The sequence below is a fragment of the Balaenoptera borealis genome, assembly GCF_965194805.1.
Source record: "Balaenoptera borealis genome assembly, chromosome: X".
NCBI classification, from domain to species: domain Eukaryota; kingdom Metazoa; phylum Chordata; class Mammalia; order Artiodactyla; family Balaenopteridae; genus Balaenoptera; species Balaenoptera borealis.
The window spans coordinates 42,376,340-42,388,485 of record NC_138881.1 but is presented as its reverse complement, the minus strand read 5'-3'; the positions used below and the strand labels follow the sequence as shown (position 1 = coordinate 42,388,485).

Genomic DNA, 12,146 nt, shown 5'->3' with positions numbered 1-12,146 from the left:
ATCTTCCTGGCTAAATTTGCTCCATTGAAGTCAACAAACCTTAATGAAGCCCCTGCTGTATACCGGTAACCACCCTCCTTTAGACTTCCCTTCTTCACTTCGACCCTCCAGGCAGGTCCTTTGCTGCCTTTTCCCTCGTTCCATCAAGCGTTTATTAATTATCTACTGACTACTGACAAGACCCTTCCCCTTTCCATAATCACAACTCCAGTGTTTTCCACTTTTTTCTTCGAACTTGTCTAGCGAGCATTTATTGAGCATCTGCTGAATTCTGTGAACAATTCTTCCCTTCCACTTCTGTATCCCGAAAGCCCTCCTTTATCCCAGCAGCCACTCCAGTCTTCTCTTCCAATCAACCTAGCAACCATTTCTTTAGTGTCTGCTGTAGGCGGGGTGGGATGGGCAAAGGGAGAGAGCCTGTGTACACCAGGTTCAGTGTGAGGAAGAGAGACCTCTGCATCACCAACTTGCAGACATTCAGAAGCACGCAAGCTTAGGGATTTCAGCCTGGAATAAAGGAGCAGTTGTGCAAACTCTGTAATGGATTGTACACCTAAGCACAGTCTGATGCCTTTCCCACCAAACCTCACCACTCTCATTCCTTCCTGGGTCTTGAGCCCTGTGTGGTTTAAAGTTGCAGACTCACAGTTGAGACTCGTCACCTCTTTCTACAGATAATTTAGTCCAGTGTTTTTTCGGCTGTGGGTCACCTCTTGGCTTGTGACCAGCATTTCATTCTCTTCATGAAATGAAAGTAGAACTATGATACATGATCATATTGATACATAAAAATAGTAACAGAGTATATTGCACATAGTAAGTGGAATTATTATTTAGTGAAACTGTCACTCCAACAAGAAATGTAATCAATAATGTATACCATATATATTATGTCTATTCTCTAATACATTTGTTATATAACGAGTTTATAGTATATAATACATATATATGTGTATGTTTTTCTTCATGAAATGGAATAAAATAGAATAGGAAATATCAGACTCCATTGCAAATACTAAAGGTAATTATTTACTGAAACTTTCATTCTAATATATGCATATTTATACACATTCTAGATACTGTAACATAATATATAATATGCAATATGTTATATAAGACATCCTATATTAAATTTTCTGTACAACATTATATGTCTTATATAATATATATTACATATATAGGATGGGTTATTATGTAAATATGTATATAGTGGGTTATATATTTCTTCTTGTGGCTTCTTTTCTTAGACTTTCCTGGAAGCAGACCCTGAGACTCTGAGATTTGTGTGCAGATTGATCGGAGAGAGCTCTTGGGAATAACACGTGTTGCAGGGGAGGAGTGGGGGAAGCAGGATTTGGCAGAAGGAAAGGCTGAGCTGTGATGCTTCACAACAGTTGTCCCAGCCGATCATCTGGGGAGCTCTGGAGCTGGGATGACCCTTCAGAGTTGTCCCAGTTGAGATGGGGTGGCCAGGCTTTTGTAGTCCTGCATCAGTCAGTCACTGGCTGCAGGCTGCCCTCTGGGAGGAGGCATAATCTTGCGGAAGGTGAGTCCCTGCTTCAGGGGGCAGTTCCCAGTGACGGACAGCACTGTGAGCCTTCAGCAGCAGGTGTTCCCAGAAGCTGGGGGACAGATGTGACAAGAAGGAGGAGTGTGAAGATCTGGGTGGAGCGCACAGCCTACCCCCTGGGCTGCTCAGATTCACTTGCTTTTTAGAAGTAAGTTCACCCCATCTGGGAACAGCGTCTCCAGGATTCTAATTGATCTTGTTTTCTGGGGGACACTTGAAAGAGCACAGTTAGTTGGACAAACTGCAGCCTCCACTGCCATAGTTGATAAATGTGGCATAAGTAAATGATGCATTGTTTCCTTCCTCTCCCTCACATTCTAGATTCCCCTCACCCTCGGCTAGCACCCCCCCTTGGTCTCAGTGGCTTACCTGGTGAGTGATCCATTCCCTCATCCTTGAGGGATCCCTGAGCTCCTGGTCCCCATCCCCTCAGGCTGTGGCTGCTGTACTCGTCCATTTGCCATCAATGTTAAGCAAGGAGTACCGACAGATGCCCAAGCAGATCGCCTGGGGGCCAAACATATTCCTCCCTGCCCCCACTGTGTAACAGCAACCCTATCTCCTCCTGATGATTAGGGTCACGTGCCCCTGCCAAGACAGTGACTCGTCTTCCTTTCCGTTGGCATGAGAAACCTGAAGCGTCCAGGTAGCAGTCAAAGCTTAGAAGGTAATGGGATTCTTGCTGTGTCCCCTGGTAGCAGTGTTCCCCCTTGGAAAACCAGGACCTCTAACCTTGCAGAACCCTGAGGGAACAGGAAGCACACATTCCAAAAGTGGATCACTGGGATTGATGGTAAGCCGGGCCACTCCTACTTTCACCTCCGAGTCTCCAGACAGGTGTATTCTACCTCTAAAGAGCACAGCACAAACAACAGATTTAGCGTGTACCCTGTGTTTTGGAGGATGGTATCCCATTCCTGCACGGTATCACCTCCAAGCTTAGGTCTTAGCTGTGGCTACACCAGGTTGTTCTATCACTCTATCAGGCCAGCAGCTTCTGGGTGGCGCGGTATATAATGTCATCAGTTGATTCCATGGTCGTGGGCTTACTTTTGCACCTCCTTTGCTGTAAAGTGTGTCCTTCAGTTTGATGCAATGTTATGTGGGATCCCATACTGGTGGATCAAATATTATGTAAGCCCTTGGACAGGGTTGCTGGCTAAGGTCCTGTAGTCAGGAAAGACAAACCCATATATAGAATATTCCAGTCAAAATCAGTCATTACTCTTTCCAGAGTGGAAGGATCCCGGTGTAGTCAGTTCGCCATGGAGTGGCCGGTTGGTCTTCTTGAGGGATGGTGCTGTGTCAGGGACTCAATATTGGTCTCTGGTGCTGGCAGGTTGGACATTCAGCAATAATGCCGTAGGCCTCACATGCTGCCTCTATCTCTGTTACCCTTGCCACTTCATACGTGTGCCCATCTGCCAGCACTGGCTGATTCTAGAAGCTGGCTGACATCATTTGGCTGAGTCATTCTGTCTACCTGGTTGCTTAGTGCCACTTCCAGGGTGGATGCTATCTGATGGGTGTAAACACACAGTACAAATATCTTCACTCCTCACTCCGTTTCATCTCCACTCCCGTACGTCCACCCACATTTCGGTGTCCCAGACCTCCTTTTCCTGATCTTCCAATATTGTTCATTCAAGGCCTCTGTCTAATCAGCCAAGCCATTTACCACTGCCCATCAGTGAATATGTATTCGAATCTTGGGTCACTTCTCTTTCCCCACAAAATAGATGACCAGGTGCACAGCCCAAAGCTCTGCCCATTGGGAGCTTTGCCACTGTTTTTCAAGACCACTCTGAGTGGGGCTATAGCATCGTCATTGTCCATTTTTGGCTTCCACCCACGTACCAAGCCAACTCATTTGTGAACCCAGCTTAGGCTTTTTCTTCCTTCATCTGCTGGTTGTAAGGTGTTCCCTTAGTGAGCTGAGGGAGGCACTCACACACAGTGTGGATGACACGGGCATCCGGGTTACTTGCTCAGGCAGCTTGCATGGTCCTGCCTGGGGTCGATCCTGGCTCCTGGGCCCATCTGACTTCATTACTTGGTGGGCCTGGCAGGACCCAGCTCATAATAGGCACCAGGATACGTGGTCCCTTGGTACCCCACGGTCAGGCATTCTGTCTCTCTCGGGGCCCAGTACTGCACCAGGATTTGTTTCTCAAAAACTGTGTAATTCTCTGCTGCAGATGGCATGGCCTTGCTCCAGAACCCCAGAGGCCTCCCACTCAGGCATCCCGTAAGCTGCACACTGCATTTTCCCCACTATCCAGTATCGTAGGATCTGCCAGATCATATGACCTGAGTGGCAGGACTGCTCACACCACGGCCTGGACCTGCTCAGGGCTGGCAGCCTTATGTGTCACCTGAAATATGGATCGGAACAGTATTTCCAGGTGTGGAATACGCTGCCTCCAGAACCTAAAGAGACCTCTCACCTGAACCTGAAGAGGCCTTCCTCATGGTGGAAGGTGCAAGATGCAATGCTCTGCGCGATTATTTGGAGGGGCTGTCCTGGCATACCTTGGCCCACTGAATCCCTAAAAATCGCACTAATGGGCAGGACCCTGAGTCTTTTCAGGGTTTATCTCCCACCCTCTGGAGTGCATGTGTCTTATCAAGGCAATGTGCTAACCATCTCTTGCTCATCTGCTTATGACATAAGGTCATAAGTGAAGTCCTGGCCCACTGTTTTAGGTTGGGGTCTCTGAAAACAGATTTTGAGGCAGAGAATTGCATGCACAGGCTTACTGGGGAGTGCCTTTGGAATCAGCACCTGTAAGGAGGGCAAGGTTGAGCAGAGGGAGAAGTGGGTCCACAATGCGGTAGCATCCAAGGCCTCAGCTGATCCTAAGGGGGAGCTCTAGAGCTAGGATGGTCCTTCAGAGTCAGCCTATACTGAGGCAAAGAGGCTGGCCTTTGTACTCACTCATAGACCAGATATCAGCCATGGGCTGCCAGAAGCAAGTATAACCTTGGCCAAGGAAGTTCCCTGTGACAGAAGACAATTCCCAAGGGGACACAGCTGTGATCTTTCAACAGCTGATATTCAGGGTGCATTGGCCCTGAAGAGGAGATCTGAGCAGAACACCACAGTATCCACTACATTTATGGTCAAAAAAGTTTTTTAAAAAAAGTGAGATAGTCTATACTCATCATTTGCATTTATTTATTTATTTATTTATTTTTCCATTCATCTAATTTTTTTATTTTTATTTTTTAAATTTTTTATTGGAGTATAGTTGATTTATAATGTTGTGTTAGTTTCAGGTGTACAGCAAAGTGAATCAGTTATACATATATCCACTCTTTTTTAGATTCTTGTCCCATATAGGTCATTACAGAGTGCTGAGTAGAGTTCCTTGTGCTATACAGTAGGTCCTTACTAGTTATCTATTTTATATATAGTAGCGTGTATATGTCAATCCCAAATTCCCAATTTATCCCTCCCCCCCCTTGCCCCCTGGTAACCATAAGTTTGTTTTCTACATCTGTGATTCTATTTCTGTTTTGTACATAAGTTCATTTGTACCATTTCTTTAGATTCCACATATAAGTGATATCATGTGATCATCATCATTTTCTAAATGAAAAATGCACAGGTCTAAGAGATTCTCTTCCAACATCTGTGAGGGGACAGTGTCAGTGATGGAGTAGGGGGTAGGAGGGAAGAGGGAGAGAGAGGAGAAAATAGCTGTGCTTGGGGTCTTAGGGGTATGTCAGTGAAATCACTAGGGCTGGTTGTGCTGTGTATATCAGAGACCCTGATTGTGTGCATGTAGGCAATCCCAGGAGTGGCTCCTCCCCTCAGCCTTCTTCTACGGGAAACCTGATTGGGGATGAGCTTCTGTCTGTAGAGAAGCCTGTCAGGAAGGAATCCTGGGCCTGGGGGAGAAGCCCATCTGGGAATGGGCCCAGGGACAGTGACTTAGCAGTTCGTGATGTGTCTACTGCTGTTCCTACGCCTCTCCCCTCCTGTGGCTTCCCCTCATCCTCAGCTGCATTCCTCCCCACCCTCATCATGGCTGACTCTGGCTTCTATAGAACCCCCACCGGCCTGCACCCCTCAATCTGCTCCTCCTTTTCTAATGCAGCTGCCCACTCATGGCTGCTGTGTCCCTCTCAGTGCACAACTACACATGGTGAATGTGTTCTTCCTTGGGAAAGGGCTAGAAAGCAGAGAGATGCTTCAGACCACACAAGCAGACATAGGCGCTGACGCATACCTGGGCACACTCCGTATATATATATATCCCCTAAGGTTCTTTGCCATTTACAAACCTCCATGCAATTTCAAAGTATGTTACACTTTACAAAGCACTCCTTGTTTTGCAAAGCTTTTCAGATAGCAGTGTGACAAGCAGACCATACTTTGGGAAATGCCTGCTCTCTGTGTTTTAAGAACTTGTTTTATAGTTTGCAATGTCCTTTGACATTTACATAGCTCCACAAGGATTACAACAGACTTCATTGTTCACAAAGAACTGTTAGGTTTTTCAAAGTATTTCAACAATTATAAATCACATTATAGTTTCTCTAGTGGCACTGGAGGGGCAAAGGGGTCAAAGGACCAGCCTGGGTTTTGTCTTCCTGAGATTTGGAGCATTGACGGATGTGCTCTGCTTTTCCTCTTCAGGGCGAAATACTTCAAAGGGAAAAAGATCCATGGAGAAATTGACATTAAAGTAGAACAGGTGAGTTCGGGCAGGTGGACATGGGGGTCAACTGTCCAGACTGCAAACTGAGTGGTCTTTTTTGTGTGATGTGAGTGAATCCCTGATTTTTTTTCCTTCCCAGGCTGAATTCTCTGATCTCAACCTCGTGGCTCATGCCAATGGTGGATTCTCTGTGGACATGGAAGTTCTTCGGAATGGGGTGAAGGTTGTGCGGTGAGTGTAAAAAGGTTACCTTGGTGTTATGGGGGAAGCATAAGGGCTCCCTTAGAGCTGAGGGAGAGTCCCCACCTCCCCTCTCATCCTTCTGTGAGCAAGAACTTAGGCACGTTGCAATAGCCAACCTAAGTATCCATCAACAGATGAATGGATAAAGAAGTGATACACACACACACACATGGGATGTTATTCAGCCATGAGAAAGAAGGAAATCCTGCCATTTGTGACAACATGGTTGGATCTTGAGGACATTATGCTAAGTGAGATAAATCAGACAGGGAAAGAGAAATACTGTATGCTATCACTTATATGTGGAATCTGAAAGAGCCAAACTAATAGAGACAGAGAGTAGAAAGGTGATTGCCAGAGGCTAGGGGGTGGGGTGGAAGAATAGGAGAGATGTTGTTTAAGAGTACAAACTTGCAACTGGTAGATAAATAAATCCTAGAGATCTAATCCACAGTGCGGTGGATACAGACAATAATATCGTATCATAATCAGCAAACCTGCTAAAAGACCAGATCTTAATTATTCCCACCATGAAAAAGGAAATAATTATGTGACATGGTAGAGGTACTAACTAATGCTACAATGGCAATCATATTATAATATGTAAATGTATCAAATCAACATGTTATACACCTTAAACTTATACAATAATTGACATATAGCATGCCAATTATATTCCAATTTTTAGAAAAAGAACTTAGGCACAGAATGTAAGGAGATAGCTTCTCTTCTGGAGAAGAGCCAAGGATCCCAGAAGACCACAAGCCAAACTTCTCAGTTATTGGGTTGGCCAAAAAGTTCATTCGAGTTCTTCCATAACATCTTACAGAAAAATCCAAACGAACTTTTTGGCCAACCAAATATTGATTCAACAAACATTTCTTGAGCATCTACTGCATGCCAGGTGCTGCTCTCAGCATTTTACATTCAACAAATATTTACTGAGTATCTACTGTGTGCCAGGAGCTGTTGTACATGCTGAGGTCCTGGCAGTGAACAAAACAGACCCCAAAAAAGACAAAAAAATCCCTCTGCTCTCATGAAGCTTACATTCTACTGTGGGATACACACAATAAACAAATAAAGAAGAAAATTCAAAGTGCTAAGAAAAAAATATCAGCAAAGGGGTATAGGGATTGGTGAAGGGATTGGGGAAGGGTCTGCTGTTTGGTTGGGGGTAGACCAGTAGTGTGAGAGACATTTGAGAAAAGACCTGAAGGAGGTGGAGGAGTGGTGCATGTAGAAATCTAGGGAGGAAGCGTTTCAGGCAGAGGGAATAGCCCATGTAGAGGCTCTGAGGCTGGAATTTATTCTGGGCAGCATCCTTTGTGGACAGAAGTAGTCTGAGAGATTGTGACCGGGAGCTGTGAGAGCTGAGCGGGCAAGTTGCAAGCTCACCTTGGTGAGGAGAGGAGCAGGCAGGAAAGGCTTAAGAGGGCCACCAGATGAGGAAAGGGTAGGAAGGGCACATGTGGTGGAGGGAACAGCTTGTGTATGTGGCTGAGGTGAGAAACCACTGTGTAGTTTCTAGGAGCTGTGGAGATTTCAAAACTTGACCTTTATTCTAAAGGCGGTGGGGAGCTTCTGGGAGGACCATCTACACTCTACCCTTGCCACCCCAGGTCTCTGAAACCAGACTTCGTGCTGATCCGCCAGCATGCCTTCAGCATGGCACGGAATGGAGACTACCGCAGTTTGGTCATTGGGCTGCAGTATGCCGGAATCCCCAGCGTTAACTCTTTGCATTCTGTCTACAACTTCTGTGACAAGCCCTGGGTGGTAAGTGACAGGAAGGGTGCTACTGGCAGAGGGAACAGCTCATACATGCATGCGGGAGCTTGAAACCACTGTGATCTGGGGGAACGGAGGAAGTTTGGAAGCTTGGAGTCCCAGCTTGGAGACTCCCTCCAGGTAAAGGGACTTGCTGACCCGTCTCTCCTGACTCTCATAGTTCGCTCAGATGGTTCGACTGCACAAGAAACTGGGGACAGAGGAATTCCCTCTAATCGATCAGACCTTCTACCCCAATCACAAAGAGATGGTGAGTCTGGGGAAAGGGAGTGAGCTGGAAGGAAAGGCATCATGCCTATTGCAATAGTATTGCCAATGGATGTATTACCAGTGGTATGCTATCAGAGAGTGCAGCCGGCACATGCACGTGGAGGGCGACGTTGCTTCGTGATAGGGTTTATTACTACCAGGAATTTACTTATGTTGTTACAAGTGTGATTAAATCATTGATCCTGTTATAGTATCTATTCTCACCAGTATTAAAAAACTGATTTCTAATGTAAATTAACAGAATTAATGTAATGACTCAGATTATGGTGCTCACTTCGGCAGCACATATACTAAAATTGGAACGATTCAGAGAAGATTAGCATGGCCCCTGCGCAAGGATGACACGCAAATTCATGAAGCGTTGCATAATTCTAAGATCCCACATGCCTCACGGCCAAAATACCAAAACACAAAACAGAAGCAATATTGTAACAAATTCAATAAAGACTTAAAAAATAATGATGCACATCAGATTATGTTACATATACAAATCAAGTCATTGTTACTAACATTACCAAATATTCCTCCTGATAGAAATGTTAATAGTGTTTCAAATTAGGATTGCCAATAAAAATTATCAGTAGCAGTGTTAAAAATTAGATTGTATACAAATAGAAAATTGGATTGTCGGCTACTTTTACCACAAATATAATCACTAATATTACAAATTATACCCAGTATTACAAATTACTGTTACTGATAAAAAATTGTGAGTACCAATGTTATGAATTAAATTATAGTTCCTAATAGAAGTTGATAATTATTACTAGTACCATTGAAGATTATAACTATTATTACAAATTATTATCGATATTATAAATTATGCTCTAATATAAATTATAAGTCCCTGTTTTGAATTATATTACACTTAATAATAAAAATTGTATTATCATTACTAATATCATCAAATATTACAACTAAGATTACAATTTATTACAGTGTTACAAATTAAGATCATCAATATAAGTGATTAGTACCTATGTTGTGAATTAAGTTATAATTACTAAAAGAAATTAAACTATTAGTACAAACATTGTAAAGTACTGTTACAAATTACTGCCAATGTTACAAATTAAGATTACTAATATAAATTATGAGTACCTATGTTTTGAGCTATCCTACAGTTACTAACAGAAATCATTATTAATATGGTTAACATCCAATTGATATCATAAATAATTACTAACATTAAAGTTATGTTTACTAGTATAAGTTATGAGTACCACAGTTATGAATCAGGTTTTAGTTACAAATAGAAATTGGAAAAAAAAAAAGAAATTGAATCACCATTACCAATGCCATCAAGTTTTATAACTAATTTGAGAAGTTTTTTACAATGTTACAAATTATGTTTACTTATATAAGTAATCATCACCAGTGTTATGAATTAAATTACAATTAAATATCAGTATTGACCCAGCTTTACCAACTTAAATAAACATTGGTACTAATATTAAAAATTCTTACAAGTATTACAAATTATGGTCACTGATATAAGTCAACAGTGCTATGAATTAAGTTTACTAACAGATGAAGATCAAATCATTAGTTCTTAGGAAACCAAGTTTGTTTATCATTATTATTATTTTACATTCACTGAGAGATAGTATAGCTGACTATGGTTAAGAACATGGACCCTGTAGTCAGAATTTCTGTGTTGTAATCCTAACTCCACAACTTATTAGCTTCCGAACATAAGAAATGTTAGTTAAATGCTCTGTGCCTCAGTTTTCCCATCTGTAAAATATGGGTAATAATAGTTCCTGCCTTATAGAGTTAGTGTGAGAATTAAATTATTTAATGAACATAAAGTGGTTACAACAGTGCATCTGACATTTATTAACTGCTACCTAAGTGTTGATGAAGTTCCCTTCTATTCTTTATTTGTTGAAGTGTTTTTATCATGGAAGGACGCTGGACTCTGTCAAATGCTTTTTCTATGTTTTTTGATATGATACGGCTTTTTGTCCTTTATTCTATGAATGTGGCGTATTACCATATTGATTTTCATGCAAATTGAGCCACACTTGCATTCTTGGGCCAGATCCCACTTGGTCTGACATATAATCCTTTTTATATGCTACGGGATTCAGTTAGTATTTTGTTGAAAATTATGGTATCAATAATCATAAGGGATATTGATCTGTAGTTTTCTAATGATGTCTTTGTCTGGTTTTGGTATCAGGGTAATAGTAGCCTCATAGAATGAAATGGACAGTGTTCCCTCCTCTTCTATTTGTAGGAAGAGTTAATGAAAGATTAGTGTTTATTTTATTTTTAATATTTAAATTTTTAAATTTTTGTATTTTTTTGCTGTGCCGTGCGGCATGTGGGATCTTAATTCCCCGACCAGGGATCAAACCCGTGTCCCCTGCAGTGGAAGCGTGGAGTCTTAACCACTGGACCTCCAGGAAAGTCCCTAGTGTTAATTTTATTTTAAATGTTTGGCATACTTCACTGGTGAAGACATCTGGTCCTGGGTATTTCTTTGTAGGAAGTTTTTTTTTTTTTTAAATACTAATTCAATCTCTTCACTTATCGTAGGTCTATCCAGATTTTCCATTTCTTCTTGAATTAGTTTTGGGAGTTTGTGTCTTCCTAGAAATTTGTCCATTTCAACTAGGTTTTCTAATTTGTTGGCATAGAATTGTTCATAGTGTTCTCTTATAATCCTTTTTATTTCTTTAAGGTCAGTAGTTATGTCTCTTTCATTCCTGGTTTTAGCAATTAGTTTTCTCTTTTTTAAAATCTTAGTTTAAATAAATAAATAAATAAATAAATAAAATAAAACCTTAGTCTAAATGTTTGCTTATTTTGTTGATCTTCTCAAAGAACCAACTTTTGGCTTCATTGATTTTCTCTATTGTTTTTCTATTCTCAGCTTCATTTATTTCCACTCTAATCTTTATTACTTCTTTCTTTCTGCTTGCTCTGGTGTTTGTTTTTGTTTTTTGTATAGTTTCTTAAGAAGATTAGGTTATTGATTTGATATCTTTCTTCTTTTTAAATGTAGACGTTTACGGCTAAAATTTCCCTATAAGCAATTTTTGTATGTTGTCTTCATTTTCGTTCATCTCAAAGTATCTTCTAATTTTCATGGTGAGTTCTTCTTTGACCCATTGGTTATTTAGGAGTGTGTTGTTTACTTTCCACATATTTGTGAATTTCCCAAATTTCCTTCTGTTATTGGTTTCTAATTTCATTCAGTTGTGGTCAGAGAACATACTTTGTATGTTTCAGCTCTTTTACATTATTGAGATTTGTTTTGCGTAACATATAGTCTGTCCTAGAGAATGTTCTATGTACACTTGAGAAGAACATGTATGCTGCTGTTGTAGGATGGAATGTTCTATAGATGTCTGTTAGGTCTAGTTGGTTTATAGTGTTGTTTGGGTCTTCTCTTTCCTTGTTTATCCTCTGTCTAGTTGTTTTATCCATTATTTAAAGTGAAGTATTGAAATCTCCAACAATTATTGTTCTTTTGCTTTTTTTATTTTTTGGCTGCATTGGGTCTTTGTTGCTGTGCATGGGCTTTCTCTAGTTGCAGCGAGTGGGGGCTACTCTTCATTGTGGTGTGTGGGCTTCTCATTGCAGTGGCTTCTCTT

The 12,146-nt window shown here is 41.5% G+C and overlaps 1 protein-coding gene across 2 annotated transcripts in view; it reads left to right on the top strand.

Annotated features, from left to right (window-relative positions):
• SYN1 (synapsin I) overlaps positions 1–12,146 on the top strand; it is a 43,174-nt gene that overhangs the window by 3,104 nt on the left and 27,924 nt on the right. For both annotated transcript variants that reach the window (XM_082378158.1, XM_082378157.1), the window contains exons 2-5: positions 6,216–6,273; positions 6,377–6,468; positions 8,103–8,259; positions 8,432–8,521. In XM_082378158.1, the coding sequence (XP_082234284.1) occupies positions 6,216–6,273; positions 6,377–6,468; positions 8,103–8,259; positions 8,432–8,521 (397 nt within the window). The remainder of the gene's footprint in view (positions 1–6,215; positions 6,274–6,376; positions 6,469–8,102; positions 8,260–8,431; positions 8,522–12,146) is intronic.